The sequence below is a fragment of the Narcine bancroftii genome, chromosome 12, assembly GCF_036971445.1.
Source record: "Narcine bancroftii isolate sNarBan1 chromosome 12, sNarBan1.hap1, whole genome shotgun sequence".
NCBI lineage: Eukaryota > Metazoa > Chordata > Chondrichthyes > Torpediniformes > Narcinidae > Narcine > Narcine bancroftii.
The window spans coordinates 63437790-63453115 of NC_091480.1; the positions used below are offsets into that span (position 1 = coordinate 63437790).

The window sequence follows — 15326 nt, forward strand, 5'->3', positions numbered from 1 at the left end:
CTCCCTCATATTCTTGCCTTCTTCATCTTCCTTAAGGCCCACTATCTTTATGTTATTTCTTCTGTTATAATTTTCCATTATATCTATTTTTTGAGCTAGTAGTTCTTGTGTCTCTTTAGTTTTTTTATTAGATTCCTCCATTTTCTTTTTTAAGTCTTCTACCTCCATTTCTGCTGCTACTGCCCGTTCTTCCATCTTGTCCATTTTTTTCCCCATTTCTGTTGAGGTCATATCTATTTTATTCACTTTCTCTTCTGTGTTGTTTATTCTTCTTCTTAAATCATTGAATTCCTGTGTTTGCCATTCTTTAAATGACTCCATGTATCCTCTAACAAGAGCAAGTATATCCTTTACCTTGCCTTTCCCTTTATCTATTTCACTGTATTCTTCCTCTTCTTCTTCCTCTGGGTTGGCCATCTGTTGTTTCTTTGTTGCCCTTTCCTTCTCTTCTTTCTTGTTTCCATTGTCTTCTGTGGTCTCTTCTTGCTGCAGGTGTTCTGCAGCTGTCGTTGCCGGCTGTGGAGATCGACTCCCCAGCTGGTCCCCCCTCCCGTCGGTGTGTTTTTTTTCATGCGCATCGCGCATGCGCGACTCCTCGCGCATGCGCGGTTGCGCACTTTTACTCGGCTCTGTGAGCCATTGTTGTAGTTCTTTTTCTACCGACCTGAGGTAGTGGGCTCCTCTCTCCACAGCGGGCCTCTTCGGACAGGTAAGGCCTTCACCTTTTTCCTCCGTTGTCTTATCTTCCTCTCTTCTTACCGTTGATTTTGATTTTTCTTCTTTTGTCTCCATCTTCTTTCCACCTTTATACTCACTTTTCTTTAACTTGTATTTCTGTGCCTTTGTATTTTCTCTTGTTTTTCCTGACTTTTCTGGAGAGGGCTGGAGTTCACCGTCCGGCCACTACTCCATCACGTGACTCCTCTAAGTTTCGATATCATCTTAATTCTACGAGAACAACTCCTCGTCCAGAATTGACCTCGCATCTGATCGCCTTGTTACGTCAAAATGGGTCACGGCATTAAGATGCTATGTCAGGCTCAAAATATGCATGTAGTGGCACATTAGCAGGGATATTTGGTGGTCCTGGGGCTTCATGTGTCAGTTGCGCAAGTTGGGGGGGGGGGGGTGGTGGTGTGTCTATGTTTCTGTGTCTATATGTGTGTGTGTGTATGTATGTTTGTGTTTGTCAATCTCTGTGTGTGTGTGTGTTTGTGTCTGTGCACATGTGTGTGTATGTGTGCCCATTTACATGTGCGTGCATGTGTTTTTGTGTCTGTGTGCGTGCATGTGTGAGTGTGCGTGAGGTGTGTGTGTGTGTGTGAGAGAGAGAGAGAGGTTGTCAGTCACATGCAGCATTTCAAATCCATTTTTCTTATTCCATTTCCCACAGCACCGTCCAATCACCTGGTTGCAAAAAATTGTGCATCTCTGTCGAGCCTGCCTTACTGCTGAAGGGAGACATCATGGTGAGTTTGGAATGTTCTGTTTATTGTTATTAAACACACGACGAGAGTAGTTAATACCCTCTCTTCATTTTTGAACCACTCAATCATGGTTTTTATGACTCTGATTTCATACTCCATTAACCATCGTGTTGCCCAACGCATGCGTTAGACACAGCTTTTATACTCCGTAAATTATTTTTATACACCCTCCATTTATCAATATTATGGATAATACTGTGATCGCCACTAAACACATTCCTTCGAAATGTTTAAACCCTCATGAATTGTGACTGTATCGATTCCAATAATACTTGTTGTACATTAATCCTTCATGTACCTGATACCTTTAATCATTTAATCATTTTATTGTCTCCTGTTATTGCAATACTTGATTTCCACATTCATTGTTTAATAGTGAGGTCATTAATTGTTCTGGCAAACATCTTTAAATTTTCTGAAATACTGTAAAATCCCTGTTTTCTGGATTGCCAGCAACAGGCAAAAATAAATCGTGAAAAATAAATAGATTAAAAAAAATATGAAAGTTTAAAATTGGTGGTCAGTTCACCAATCCACATAATCTCAAGCAACCAGCAAATTCACTTTTCCAGCTTCTACCAATCCCCATAGAACAGAGGCCACCACAGCACAGTGCAGGCCCTTTGGCCCATGAAGTTGTGCTGAGAAAAGAGGTCTTGGGGCCACAAGACTCGTACCATCAGGTTCAGGAACAGCTGCTCCCCCTCCACCATCAGACTCCTCAATGACAAACTCAATCAGGGACTTGTTTAAGGACTCTTACTTGTGCACTTCATTGATTTTTTTTCCCTCTCTGCATTGCACAGTCAGTTTGTTTATGTTTCTTTATTTGTTTGCATGTGTACGTTGAGCACAGTTTTTTTTGTATTGCCGATTAGTGGTAATTCTGCCTGGCCTGCAGGAAAAAGAATCTCAGGGTTGTATGTGATGTGACGTATGCCCTCTGACCATAAATCTGGCATCTGACCCATCTATACCTTCCCAAAAAAACCCTCCCTACCTCATAACCCTCTTTTTCTTTCATCTGGATACAGGAGGTTTTACTGTATATGTGAGACAAGATGTGTCTCCAGATCGTCAACCTTGCCACATCAGCCTCAGGGTGACTAAAAATTTTCCCTTGGGACGAAGCTTGCGTGAATCTGCTGGGCTTCGGACGTGAATCAGCTTTGCTGATGTCCCTTGAGTGTTGGGACTCTGGAAAACATTTTGGCCGAGCCTACTGTGGCAGCGGTATTGGCAGTTCATTGTGGTGAACAAGAAAGAGGGAAAACACTAGATCGACAGGAGCTATGCTGCGAACATTTCTCTGACATAGGCATTTACATGCATACAGCAAGAGAACAGGCCCAAGAGCCTGTGCCACCCCAAATACCCCAATTAACCTACAAACCCTGTACGTATTGGAGTGTAGGAGGAAACTGGAGCTCCTAGAGGAAACCCACGGAGACAAGAGGGGAGAACGTACAAGCTCCTTACACACAGTGCCGAATTCGAACTCAGGTCACCGGCACTGTAACAGTGTCGTGCTAACTGTGCTGTCCAAAGTCGGAATCCGAGGTTGCTAATTTGCATCCTGCTACAGAGGTTTGAGGGGTTAATATCCAGGTCGAATGGCGCTGAATGCACACCCAGACAGTCTGAGATGGCGGATCTTGGAAACTTTGAGAACCCAATGTCCTGCCACACTGCAGGGAAGATGTAAAAAAAATCCCACGGCAGCTGTCCCTCTGCTCATGTCGATATTTATCCCACTTCTAAAATGGTCCTGATCAGGTTGCCGTTTGTGGGAGCTTGCTATCCACAAATTAGCGGCTGCTTTTCCAATTCTGTGACTGCATCTTGCTCTCAAATCTCTTCCCCTCTCCGCGTTATGCATGGATCACACCCTCCGTGACTCCCTTGTCCACTCCTCCCTCCCCATCAATCGTCCCCTTGGGACCTACCCATGTGACCACAGGAGATGTTCCACTTATGCTCACACCTCCCCACCGCCACCATTCTGGCCTCCAAACCATCCTTCCAAGTGAAGCAACACTTCACCTATGAATCAGCAGGGGTCATCTACTGCATCCAGTGCTCCCGCTGTGGTCCCTCTACATCGGAGAGACTGGACGCAGACAGGGAGATCCCTTCGCTGAACACCTCTGCCTGCTGCAATAACTTGGATCTCCCAGCCCCATTCCCTTGCCGACATTTCTGTCCATTGTCTCATGCACTGAGACCACCTGCAAATTGGAGGAACAACACCTCATCTTCTGACTGGGCTCCCTCCAACCGGATGGCATTGACATCAACTTCTCCGGTTTCCATTAAACCCCCCCACTTCTTCCCCCTGTCACCTTTCCCCCAATTCTGCCACTCTCTCTCTCTCTTCCCTTTCTCTGGGTCCCCTTTCCCAGAGCCAAAATGAATTCTCACCTCTCCTCTTTTGTGGGCATGGACTCCTCTTCTGGCCGGTCTTCAGTCTTTATTTCTGATGCATTTCTGTTCTTTGCTTATTCCTTGAGGAAGGGCTCAGGCCTGCGAGACCGGCTGAAACAAACAAAGAGCATCGTCTGGCCCCCCCCCCTTCAGAGAAGCGAGAGAGAGTCCCCTCAGAGACGCCGAATGTCTGTGGATTCGCCTCCTGCAGCCTTCGGAGCCACGCAGACTCCTGTTCGATCCACTGGCTGCCTGAGCTCCGGATCCCAACACCTCTGGCATGGTCAGGAAGCCGCCAGCACCTGAGGCCCCTTCGGGAAGCCCTCCTTGCCCTCGGTATCCTCTCAAATCCCAGCTCTGATACCTGGTTCCCAGGAGCCGGTCTCCAGCAGCCCATGCTGGTCCCCCCAATCGTGCGTCGCCCGCACCCCCTGTGGGTCCCTCAGCCACTGAGCGCCTGGCTGGTCCGCTGCTGTGGTCACCGTCCTGTAGGGTTGTCTCCTCTACTTCTCCTTTTCAACAGCAGGTGGGGGGGGGGGGGGAGTTGTTCTTCCTGTTTCTGGTATCCAATGCTCCCCTGGAGCCTGCAAGCCCTAGTGGCTGGTGCCAAGCACAGGCACCGCCATCCTGTGCACAGACCACCACGCTTGCAGGATTTGAGAAAAAACACCATCGGCTCCTTTATGGAGCCGCCTGCATGAGGACTGTGCAGTTGAACCTTTCGGAGCAGCACCATGTCCCCATTATAGGAAGTCTGGCAACGCTGCCATTTTATCCTGCCGTGTTCACCAGTAAATCAACTTGTCAGCCATTATCATGTTACCGTTTGTGGGAGCTTGCTGTATGCAGATGAGCTGCCGCCGTTCCTCGATCATCACCGTATGCCCGAGAGGCCCTTTGGGCAGTTCTGAGGATCTCCGAGGTGCTGCAGGAATGTGAGCCTATTTTTCAGTGTGAGAGTGGATTTGTCAATTTTGGAAGAGCTGGCTGTCACGTTGTGAGAAGAAGCAGGGGTGATGGCCCACGGGACGGAGAGGGGGGGGGGAGCTCCGCGGCTGAAAAGCACATGGGCCGGCTGTTGGTGGCTCGAGGTGAGGAACCCAGGCAGGCTGTGGGCTACAGCAGTCAAGAGACTCGCGCCAGGGTGCAGACTGCTGGAGACTGGCTCGAAGGGGTACCGGGTATTGAAACCGGGATGCGAGAGGGCTCTGAAAGGTTCCCCATCGTGTCGGAAGTTCGGATCTAGAGCTCGGGCTGCCGATAGTTGGGGATTGGCTTTGGGGTGGGGGGGGGGGCAGCGGGAGTGCAGGAGGCACTCTGGCCATGAAGCCTGCTGGCGGATGCAGGCTGGCGCCATGAGCCAACCCGCAGCCCTCTCCTTCCATCCTCAGATCTGGAGCATGTATAAATTAAAATTAAATGTAGACATTCAGCACGGTAACGGGCCCTTCCAGCCCACGAGCCTGTGCTGCCCAATTAACCTACAACCCCCACCCCCATACATTTCAAACGAGGAAACCTACGCAGACACAGGGAGATCGTACAGACTCCTTATAGACGGCGTGGGATTTGAACTATTGACGCTGGCGCTGTAACGGAAAGTGCCCCGCTGTGAGCCGAGATTTGCTTCTTTTGCACTTTGATATCATGGTCTCTCGAGCTTTCAAATTTTTCTGCATGAGATCCATCCCCTTTCCCCTCCCCCACTACCCCCAATAACCACAACCATGTTTAATAATTCCTGTGACGAATAGTCCAGACCAGCCATTCTCAACCTTTATTTTGGCTATGCCCCCCCCCCGCCCCCGACCCCGGACTCTGCTTAAAGTTTATGGGCCCCCTTCCCTGTGAAGCTGTCACGTTTTGGCTTCTTCCACACTTCTCTCCTACTGACCACATCAGAATCAGGATTTATTGTCATGAACAAGTCATGAAATTCGGTGTTTTGCGGCAGCGTCACAGGGCAAACATTCACATTATAACCACCTTAGGACATTTCTATAAAAAAATAAAATTTTTCTTCTTCTTCTTTGGCTTGGCTTTGTGGACGAAGATTAATGGAGGGGTAATGTCCACGTCATCTGCAGGCTCATTTGTGGCTGACAAGTCCGATGCGGGACAGGCAGACACGGTTGCAGCAGTTGCAAGGGAAAATTGGTTATAAAATAATATTGCTTGAAAAGTGTGGCCACGTCTGTGGTTCATTGATCATTCAGGAATCTGATGGCTGTCCTTGTGCCGCTGAGTGGTCGTCTTCAGGCTCCTGTACCTTTTCCCTGATGGTAGCAGAGTGAAGAGGGCATGGCCTGGGTGGTGAGAGTCTTTGAGGATAGAGGCTGCTTTCTTTAGACACTGCCTCATGTCGATGTCCTCGATGGAGTCAAGTCTCGTCCCCATGTAGTCTCAGGCCGTTAACAACCCTCTGGAGTTTATTCTTGTCCTGAGAGTTGGCATCTCCATACCAAGCAGTGATCCAACCAGCCAGAATGCGCTCCACGGTCCACCTGTCGAAGTTTATGAGAGCCTTTGGTGGCATCCTGAACCTCCTAAAACTCCTCACAAAGGCTGATGAGCCTTCTTTGTGATTGCATCAACATGGAGGCTCCAGGTCAGATCCTCGGAGATGTTGACACCCAGGAATTTGGAAGCTCTTGACTCTCTCCAATACTAAGCCCTCGATGAGGACTGGGTCGTGTTCCCCTGACTTCCACCTGAAGTCCACCATCTCTTTAGTTTTGCTGACCTTGAGTGCAAGGTTGTTGTCGTTACACCATTCTATTTCCCTCCTGTACACTTCCTCATTGCCATCTGTGATTCTGCCGACAACTGTGGTCAAAAATGAAAAAAAAAAAGAAAAATATTTATATTATGTGCGGTGATGAGAAAACAAGGTTCCTACAAAGTGCTCTGCCCCCCCCCCACCCCACCCCCCCGGGAACTATTTAGCCCCTGTTGAAAATCACCAGTGTAGACCATGCTTTTTCATTCAATGGTTTGCAGGAAGAGGAGCAAATAGAGAATATGGTGCTCAGGACCTGGATCAGCTGCTACCTGCCACCTTTTGGTTCATTCTGTTGCCCTCATTACCGTGAGCCATCTTGGCTTTGCCTTTCCTCTTGTCTTCAACTGAGGAGCGTTAGCGGGAACTAGAAGAATGATGGGAACTTGGCTCCGACACCTGTGTCGCCCACTTAGTGTGGTACCTCTCTGGATGGGAGCACATGGTCGGTTAGACAACCATGTGAAAATACTAAGGATTGAAGAGTTGACTGGAAGAGAGAAGCTGGCTGCATTCCTTCCTTCCTTCCTGTGATCAGCTGGAGCTGATAAGGACCTCCTTATTTGGCAAGGTGGTGGAACATTGAGCCGATGAACAAACCCCAAGAAAATCTAGAGAAGCGTGTGCTTATATGGAGCAGTCTGTTTGAATGGTGTGGAAACCAAGTGGAGACGAGCTGCTCGTGGCAGTGCTTCTTGCTGTAATGAGCTGCTCATGCTTTGGAAAGTGATTAAAGATTTGCTTGAGCAGCTGTTTTTGTATTTTTTTTCAACGTAAGGACTAGGAGCAGGAGTCAGCCATCCGGCCCGTCGAGCCTGCTCCGCCGTTCAATGAGATCATGGCTGACATTGTGATCATCACCACCGACCTACCTTTTCCCCACATCCCTTCATTCCCTGACTGTAAAATTCTATCCAACCTGGTCTTAAATATATTTACTGAGGTCACTTCCACTGCAGCGAATTCCATAGATCCACTTGAACATCACCAGTGAATGGAGGATCGCGAGCATTTTTGACTGGAAGGCGGTGTGAGCGCCATCAGGGATTGGAGGACTGTGGTCGTCGCCAACGGCGAGAAGACATTGTGAGCATCACCAGCGATTGGGCAGTCGTGGGAGCATCACGACTGACTTGAAGTCCGTGAGCATCAGCGAGAAGATCGAGGAGAGTGGATGACTTGAGCAAAGCTGAGGATCGGGGATTTGTGAGCCTTGCCGGTGATGACAAACACAGCACGTTTCTCCCCCCCCCCCCACCACCACCCCCCACCTTGTGTCAACCTTCGCACCCAGTGCTCCCTGCCCCACAAAGTGACGTGCTGAGAACCGCTGCAAGGCCCCGAATGACATTCTTTGGTGCTGAAAGGCGAAAGGAGCTCTCCAAAGCGCTTGTGGGTTTACATCCCAGTAAACCTGCGGTTCAGACGCCAGCAGAGATGACAGCTGAGGCCCCCACTCTCCCACCCTGGCCATTTTGAAATTGTAAATATTAATAATGTCCAGTGAGCGGCTCACTCTGAGACATGTTCTCCCATCTTGCCTTCGCAGGTGAAGTGTTACCATAAACAATACAAAAACCCGGAGCGGGACGTTGTTTTTCGAGTACAGTTCCATACTTGCGCTATCCATGGCACCCAGCTCTGGTTTGGAAAGGATGATCTGGATGATGCTTATGGAGGTCAGTGGGAATTTTTGGGATCAGCATTATCAGTGTTGGAGCAAACGTGAACCACTCTCTGCTCCACACATCCGCACTCGCTCAAGATCTAGGAGCAGAAGTACCTTTGGTTCTGCTCTGCCATTCTCACCCTGAGCTGTGGTTGGTGGTGGGATAGGTGGAGGAGATGAATACACACCCAACGTTAGGACATTTGCTTCACTCCTTTTTTTGTGACTTTGGGGCCTTTTTTTCCCCATTCTGTGCTGCATCCCAAGGAGCTTTGCCCCCAGGAGGTAGTCTTTCAGACCAAAAAACAAGCCTCTTCCAGAATCGAACATTTTGCAGGCTTGTCCAGTACCCAGGCAAAGCAAGCACCCTGTTTTGGGTAGTTTTTCAGGTAACGAGAGAGCGAGTGAGAGATAGAGACAGAGAAAGGAAGGGAGAGAGAAAAGGAGAGAGAGATAGAGATAAATAGAGAGAGAGAGAGACCAGGAGAGTAGATCCAGAGTGACGGACAGGGAGATGTGAGCAGAATTTTTACTTCAAATAGGGCGAGGTAAGGATCTGGTATTTGGCTGCCTGTGAAGGGGGTTGTGGTGGTTGGGGTGGTGGGGAGGGTGGCTGGAAACAGAGCTATGCAAAAGGGAATCAGCTAGTCACTTGTGACAGGAAGATTTGCAGGGCTATAGGAAAAGAGCAGAGATCCAGGATGGAATAGAATCCTATCAGGAGCCCTGCAGATAGGTTGAATGGCCATCTTTTGTGCTGTATTGATTCTGCGATTCTCTGGCATTCTCATCCCTTGACGCCAGGAGCTACATGATTCCAAACAGGGTCTAACTTGCTCTCCTGTTGAATTATTAACAATACAATCAGAACTTGAGTCCTCGTGCAGGATCTCCTAAAAGTTAACCTCCAGGTTGAGTTGGTGGGGAAGAAGGTGAATGCAACGTTGACATTCATTTCTAGAGGGATGTGATGTTGAGACTCTATAGGGCACTGGTGAGAACGGGCACAGTTTTTGGCACCTTATTTGAGAAAAGACGTGCTGGTGTTGGAGAGGATTCAGAGAAGATTTACAAGAATGATACCAGGAATGAAAGAGTATATGAGGAATGATTGTTGGCTCTTGGACTGGACTCATTGGGGTACAGAAGGATGAGGGGGGACCTCATAGAGACATTTCAAATGCTGAAGGGCCTGGGCAGAGTAGATATGGCGAAGACGTTTCCCATGTTCGGGGAGTCTAGGACAAGAGGGCACAACTTCAGGATAAAAGGACATCAATTTAAAACAGAGATGAGGAGAAATTTCTTTATCCAGAAGGTCGTGAGTCTGTGGAACTTGTTGCCACAGGCGGCCGTGGAAGTGAGGTCGTTGGATGTATTGAAGACAGGTTTTTGATGAGTCAGGGGATCAAGGGTTAGAGGGAGAAAGCCGGGGAGTGGGGCTGAGTGGGAGGATGGATCAGCTCATGATGAGAAAGGCGGAGCGGACTCCAGGGGCCTCCTTCTGCACCTGTATCTTGTGACCTTGTGATCTGCTGTTTAAAGTAGCTGCTTGCACATGAAGCATCTGAGGCACTGCAATGACCTTGGAACTGCAGGGCTGTCATGTCAAGTGTTCACAAGGGGAATGCTGCTGTGTCAGAGTTGCCAGACACTCAAGCGAGCTTTTGGCTACCTGTCAGGGGCCAATTAATGTCCCAAGGCTTTTATTCATTCTCTGGGTCTCTTGGCCAACACTCCCTTCCCAACCCACCCCACCAAAAACTAATTAATTCTCATCTGCCTCATCGCATGGGGTGGTCGCTGTGCGCAGAACGGCTGCTGCATTTACCTTTGGAATAGTTTCTGTTGCGTTTCCCAGTAACTCGATGCAGAGTGCGCTAAAAGTTGTAACGCTGCGCTACATCAATGCAAGCTCTCTCAAAGTGGCATCTTTGCTCTGTGTCGATTGGGATTGAGGCTCTAATCACGACTCTCGGTGTCATCCAAGTTGAACTTCTCCCTGCTACCTTCTGAACCACTGAGCATCAGACCTGCAGGCTAAGGACGCGGTGAGAAACCTTCACTTTGTTTCCACAGTGGAGAAAGCAATGAAAGGCAGGGGTTTGGTCAGGATAGAATGTGGAAGACTACACTGTAGTTCAGGCCCTTCGGCTCTTGATGTGGTGCTGACCTGTATATTCCTACCAAAAAACCCTATACCCTCCCTACCCCATAACCCTCTATTTTCCTTCCATCCACATGCCTGTCTAAGAGTCTCTTAAATGCCCCTAATGTTTCAGCCTTCACCACCGTCCCTCTGCTCTCCACCCTTCACTTTGTCCAGATGTCCTCTGATGTTGGCTACTTCCTCCCTGGAAAAAAGGCTTTGGCTATCTCCCCTATCTATATGTGTCAGAATCTTGCACGGTAACAGGCCCTTTCGGCCCACAAGCCCGTGCCGCCCAACTTACACCCCATTGACCTACAACCCCCGGTACATTTTGAACTGTGGGAGGAAACTGGATCCTCCGGGGAAAACTCACAGAGCCTTGGGGAGAAGGTGCAAACCCCTCACAGACAGCGTGGGATTCGAACCCCAGTCCCGCTCGCTGGTGCTGTAACAGCGTCGTGCTAACCGCTATGCTAACCTTGTAGACTTCTATTGAGTCTCCTCTCACCCTTCTTCACTCTAAAGAGAAAAGTCCCAGCTCTGCTGACCTTGCCTCATGAGACTTGTTTCCCAATCCAGGCAACACCCTGGTATATCCCCTCTGCAACCTCTCCATAGTTTCCACATTCTTCCTATAATGACTGGGATGGGAGCGAGGGCCTTGATCAGTAGGAGCACACGGCGACATCATTGCCGGAAGGATGGCCAGATACCCTACACCTGCTCCTGTTCCTTGTGCTCTTATGCCATGATTAAGCATCTGGTACTGACTGCTGATTTGCTCTCTTCCTAGATGACAGGTTCCCACGGGATGCCACGGTGGAGTTCATTTTTTCCTCGGGTCCGGAAAAGGTCAAAGGTAAGAAATTAGTAACATGGAGAGCTTTGCATCGAGATGAAGATGCAGCGAGTTAAAAGATACATATCTGTGCCTACTGGAAAAGTAAGTGAACGCTGCTGCACTGGTCTGTCAGCGTGCGAGCCAGATGAATGCATCGGACAGAAACCTTGGCCAGGGCTTGGTCTCTGACCAAGGTCTCTGACCAAGTATGTTCGTCAGTTAGCAGCCAGACCTTGTCAGAAGTTGGATCTAATTGTGTGTCTGTTAGCCTCTTTTATCAGAGACCTACTTCCACAAATCCGACTTCTATCCAACAAAGTAAGATTTAAATAGTAACAGAGCTTCACTACACACAATCAGGTCTGACTATTCCAATGAAATATTGTTGACCTGAAACACTTATTCAAATTCTCTCCCTACAGATACTGCCCGTCCTGCTAAGTATCTGGAACAGAGAACATAGAACACTAAGTACAGGCCTTTCGGCCCTCGATGTTGTGCTGACCTATGTATTCCAACAAAAAAAAACTAACCTTGTAACCCTCTATTTTTCTTCCATCTGTGTGTCTAAGCGCCTGTCAAATGCCCCTTATGTTCCAGCCTCCACCGCCATCCCCAGCAAGGCATTCCAGGCTCCCACATCTTTCTGTGCAAAAAAAACTTAACCCTGACATCTTCCCGAAATTTCCCACCCTTCACTTTGTAGCAATGTCCTCTGGTGTTTGCTACTCCCGCCCTGGGAAACAGCCACTGGTTGTCCGCCTCTCAGAATCTTGTAGACCTCCATTAAGTCACCTTTAATTCTTCTTCGATCGAAAGAGAAAAGCTAACCTTGCCAAAGAGAAACATCCTACTTGCTGAATCCTTCCTGATAAAGCATGGTTGATAATTAAGGCAGCATTCTGGTAAATCTCCTGTGCATCATAGAACACTATGGCACAGTACAGGCCCTTCAGCCTTCGATGTTATGCCGACTCATATATTCCTATAAAAAAAACGAAAACCTTCCCTACCCCCGTAACCCTCTGTTTTTCTTCCATCCATGTGCCTGTGGAAGAGTATCTTAAAGGCCCCCAATGTTCCAGCCTCCCACCACCACCCCTGGTAATGCCTTCCAGGCACCCACATCTCTCTGCTTTCTGCCTTTCTTTCATATATTTAGAATTGAGGTCTTATTGTGTCTAAGTACATTTAGTTTGCTGTTAGATCTTCTCCGTTTTCAATATTTTTATTAATTTCATCAAGTAAGTGTTATATAGGTACGTGATAATAATGAAACTGGTGTTAAGACCCACGTTACATTGAAAAAAATCCCAAAGAAAACACTACCACTACAGTGGTTCTCAACCCTTTTCTTTCCACTTACATCCCACTTTAAGTATTCCCTCTGCCATCGGTGCTCTGTGATTAGTAAGAGGTTGCTTATGGTGGGATGTGGGTGGGAAGAAAAAGTTTGAAAACCACTGTTTTAACTCATTGACTCGTTATGTGCACAGATTCCCAACTCCAAAGGAAATGGGCCAATGGCAATTTTTCTCAAGCAAAATATTTCAGTAAAAATTGGATCTAGAGCAGTGATTCTCAACCTTCCCTTCCCACCCACATCCCACCTTAAGCAATCCCTTACTAATCACAGAGCACCGATGGCATAGGGATTACTTAAAGTGGAATGTGAGTGGAAAAAGGCCGAGAACCTTTCCAAAGTCGGACGCACCATTGTATCCGACAACCATTGAGTGTGAGTGGGAGGGACAGCATCTTCCCATCTCATTAATATTGCCCTTCTAGTGATACAGGAGGTGAGGGAATGGCATGGGATGGTGAAGCCGTCCATGTCAGACCTGTTGGCCCACTTATTCCAAAGAGAGCGAGAAAAAGGTTTGGAGTTAGTGTAATATTAAGAAGTAAAGACAAGGTACAAAATAGCCCTTCCCAAAAAACTGGATAGAGAGGGACGTAACCAGAACATATGATACCATGAACCTTCTTCAATTGTACAGTTATCATATTTAGAGAAGAGATTAGAATAGAATTTGGCCAGTTGGACGTTGGGATAGTGGGCCCGGTGTACGACCGTAAACTGGAGTAATGAGTGTCTGGCACAAAAAGAGGATGAATCCTCTCATTTCAGAATAGAGACCCACGTCGTTTCGGAAAATGGATGTTGGAATTCTTGTTCCCATCGTTTTTTAAATTCTGTCCCGGGAACAATCCAGAGATTTTAAAAATAGTTGATAAATCTCTCCTATCATATCAGGTTCCAAATCTTGAGGAGGCGGGAAGCTCCTAATCTGGAAATAACAAACAAAGTGATGATGAGTTATAAATTTAGTGGATAATTGATCAAAAGAAGCAAGATTTTGGTCAATAAAAAAATCTAGAAAAGATTGGACACCCACATTTGACCATTGATGGCAACCGATATCTTGAACCGAAGGTAAAGAGAGGGAATTACCAAATTAACAAGAATCGATGGTACCCAAAATGTTTCCTGAATTGAAACCAAATTCTCAGTGTACGTCTGACAATAAAATTACCAGTTAATTTGGAAACCAAAAAAGATAATGGTGCTCCAAGCATCGAAAGAAGAGGATACTTTTTAGTACATTTAATTTCTAAATGAATCCATCTTGAAGCACCGACATGATGGATCCAAAAAATAACGTATCTAATATTAGCTGCCCAGTAATAAAATCTAAAATTTTTATTTTAGGTTTAAAACTATAATTACATGTTTACATTTTAAAATTTAAATCTAGCGGTACAGCACGGTAACAGGCCCCTCTGGACCACTACACCCTATTAACCTCCACCCCCCCAGTACATTTTGAAGGGTGGGAGGAAACCGGAGCCCCCCGGGGGAAACACATGTAGACACGGGGAGAATGTACAGACTCCTTACAGATAGCGCGTGATTCAAACCCCTGTCCTGATCGCTGTAAAGGTGTTGCGCTGACTGTTACACTGACTGTACAGCCCCCGTCTTATGTTTAAGTAGATCTCAATCTAATTCTGAGCAAAAAAGATCAAAAGTTATTGTCATGAACGTGTCATTAAATTTGTTGTTTCAAGACAGCAAACATTTTTTTAAAGAAATAAAAGAAGAAAAAGTGGCGTCGTGGGGGTCTTTGAGGGTAGAGGCTGCTTTCTTAAGACACCATCTCTTGTAGATGTCCTCAATGGAGTGAAGACTGGTGCCCGTGATGGTGCTGGCTGAGTTCACAACTGTCTGTTGTCTTTTCCTGTCCTGTACATAGGCTCCTCTGTACCAGGCAGTGATGCAACCATACAGAATGCTCTCCATGGTCAGCGAGTCTTCGCTGACGTACCGAATCTCCTCAAACTCCTCACAAAGCACAGCTGCTGGCGAGCCTTCTTCATGATTGCCTCGACATGGAGGCCCCAGGACAGATCCTCAGAGATGTTGATACCCAGAAATATGAAGTCCTTAACCCTCTCCACTGAAGACCCCTCAATTAGGACTGGGTCGTGTTCTCCTGATTTTCCCCCTCCTGAAGTCCATCATCATCTGTTTGGTTTTCCTAACGTTGGGAACCAAACTGTTAGAGTAGATAGTGAGTTGGAAGATAAAGGTCACGCGAGGACTGCATGTATAGACAGAAATCAAAGGTTTGTATGTGATAGAAATGTTCTCAGGTGTATTTATTTCAATGCAAGGAGTATTTGTGAAAAGGCAGATGAGCTTAGGGCATGGATCAGCACATGGGATTACGACGTTATTGCTATTAGTGAGACATGGTTGCAGGAGGGGCAGGACTAGTAGCTAAATGTTCCGGGGTTCCGATGTTTCAGACTTGATAGAGGGGGAGAGATAAAAGTGGGAGGTGGCTTTGATAGTCAGGGAAAATAACACAGCTGTGCTTAGACGGGAAGCCCACAGGGCTCATCTACAGAGGCCATATGGGTGGAACTGAGGAATGAGAAAAGTGTGACCACACTGATAGCGTTGTATT

At 47.3% G+C, this 15326-nt stretch overlaps 1 protein-coding gene across 11 annotated transcripts in view; it reads left to right on the forward strand.

Annotated features, from left to right (window-relative positions):
• LOC138747322 (tensin-2-like) overlaps window positions 1–15326 on the forward strand; it is a 263792-nt gene that overhangs the window by 175879 nt on the left and 72587 nt on the right. For all 11 annotated transcript variants that reach the window (XM_069906427.1, XM_069906430.1, XM_069906428.1 and 8 more), the window contains 3 exons: window positions 1394–1469; window positions 8240–8369; window positions 11305–11370. In XM_069906427.1, the coding sequence (XP_069762528.1) occupies window positions 1394–1469; window positions 8240–8369; window positions 11305–11370 (272 nt within the window). The remainder of the gene's footprint in view (window positions 1–1393; window positions 1470–8239; window positions 8370–11304; window positions 11371–15326) is intronic.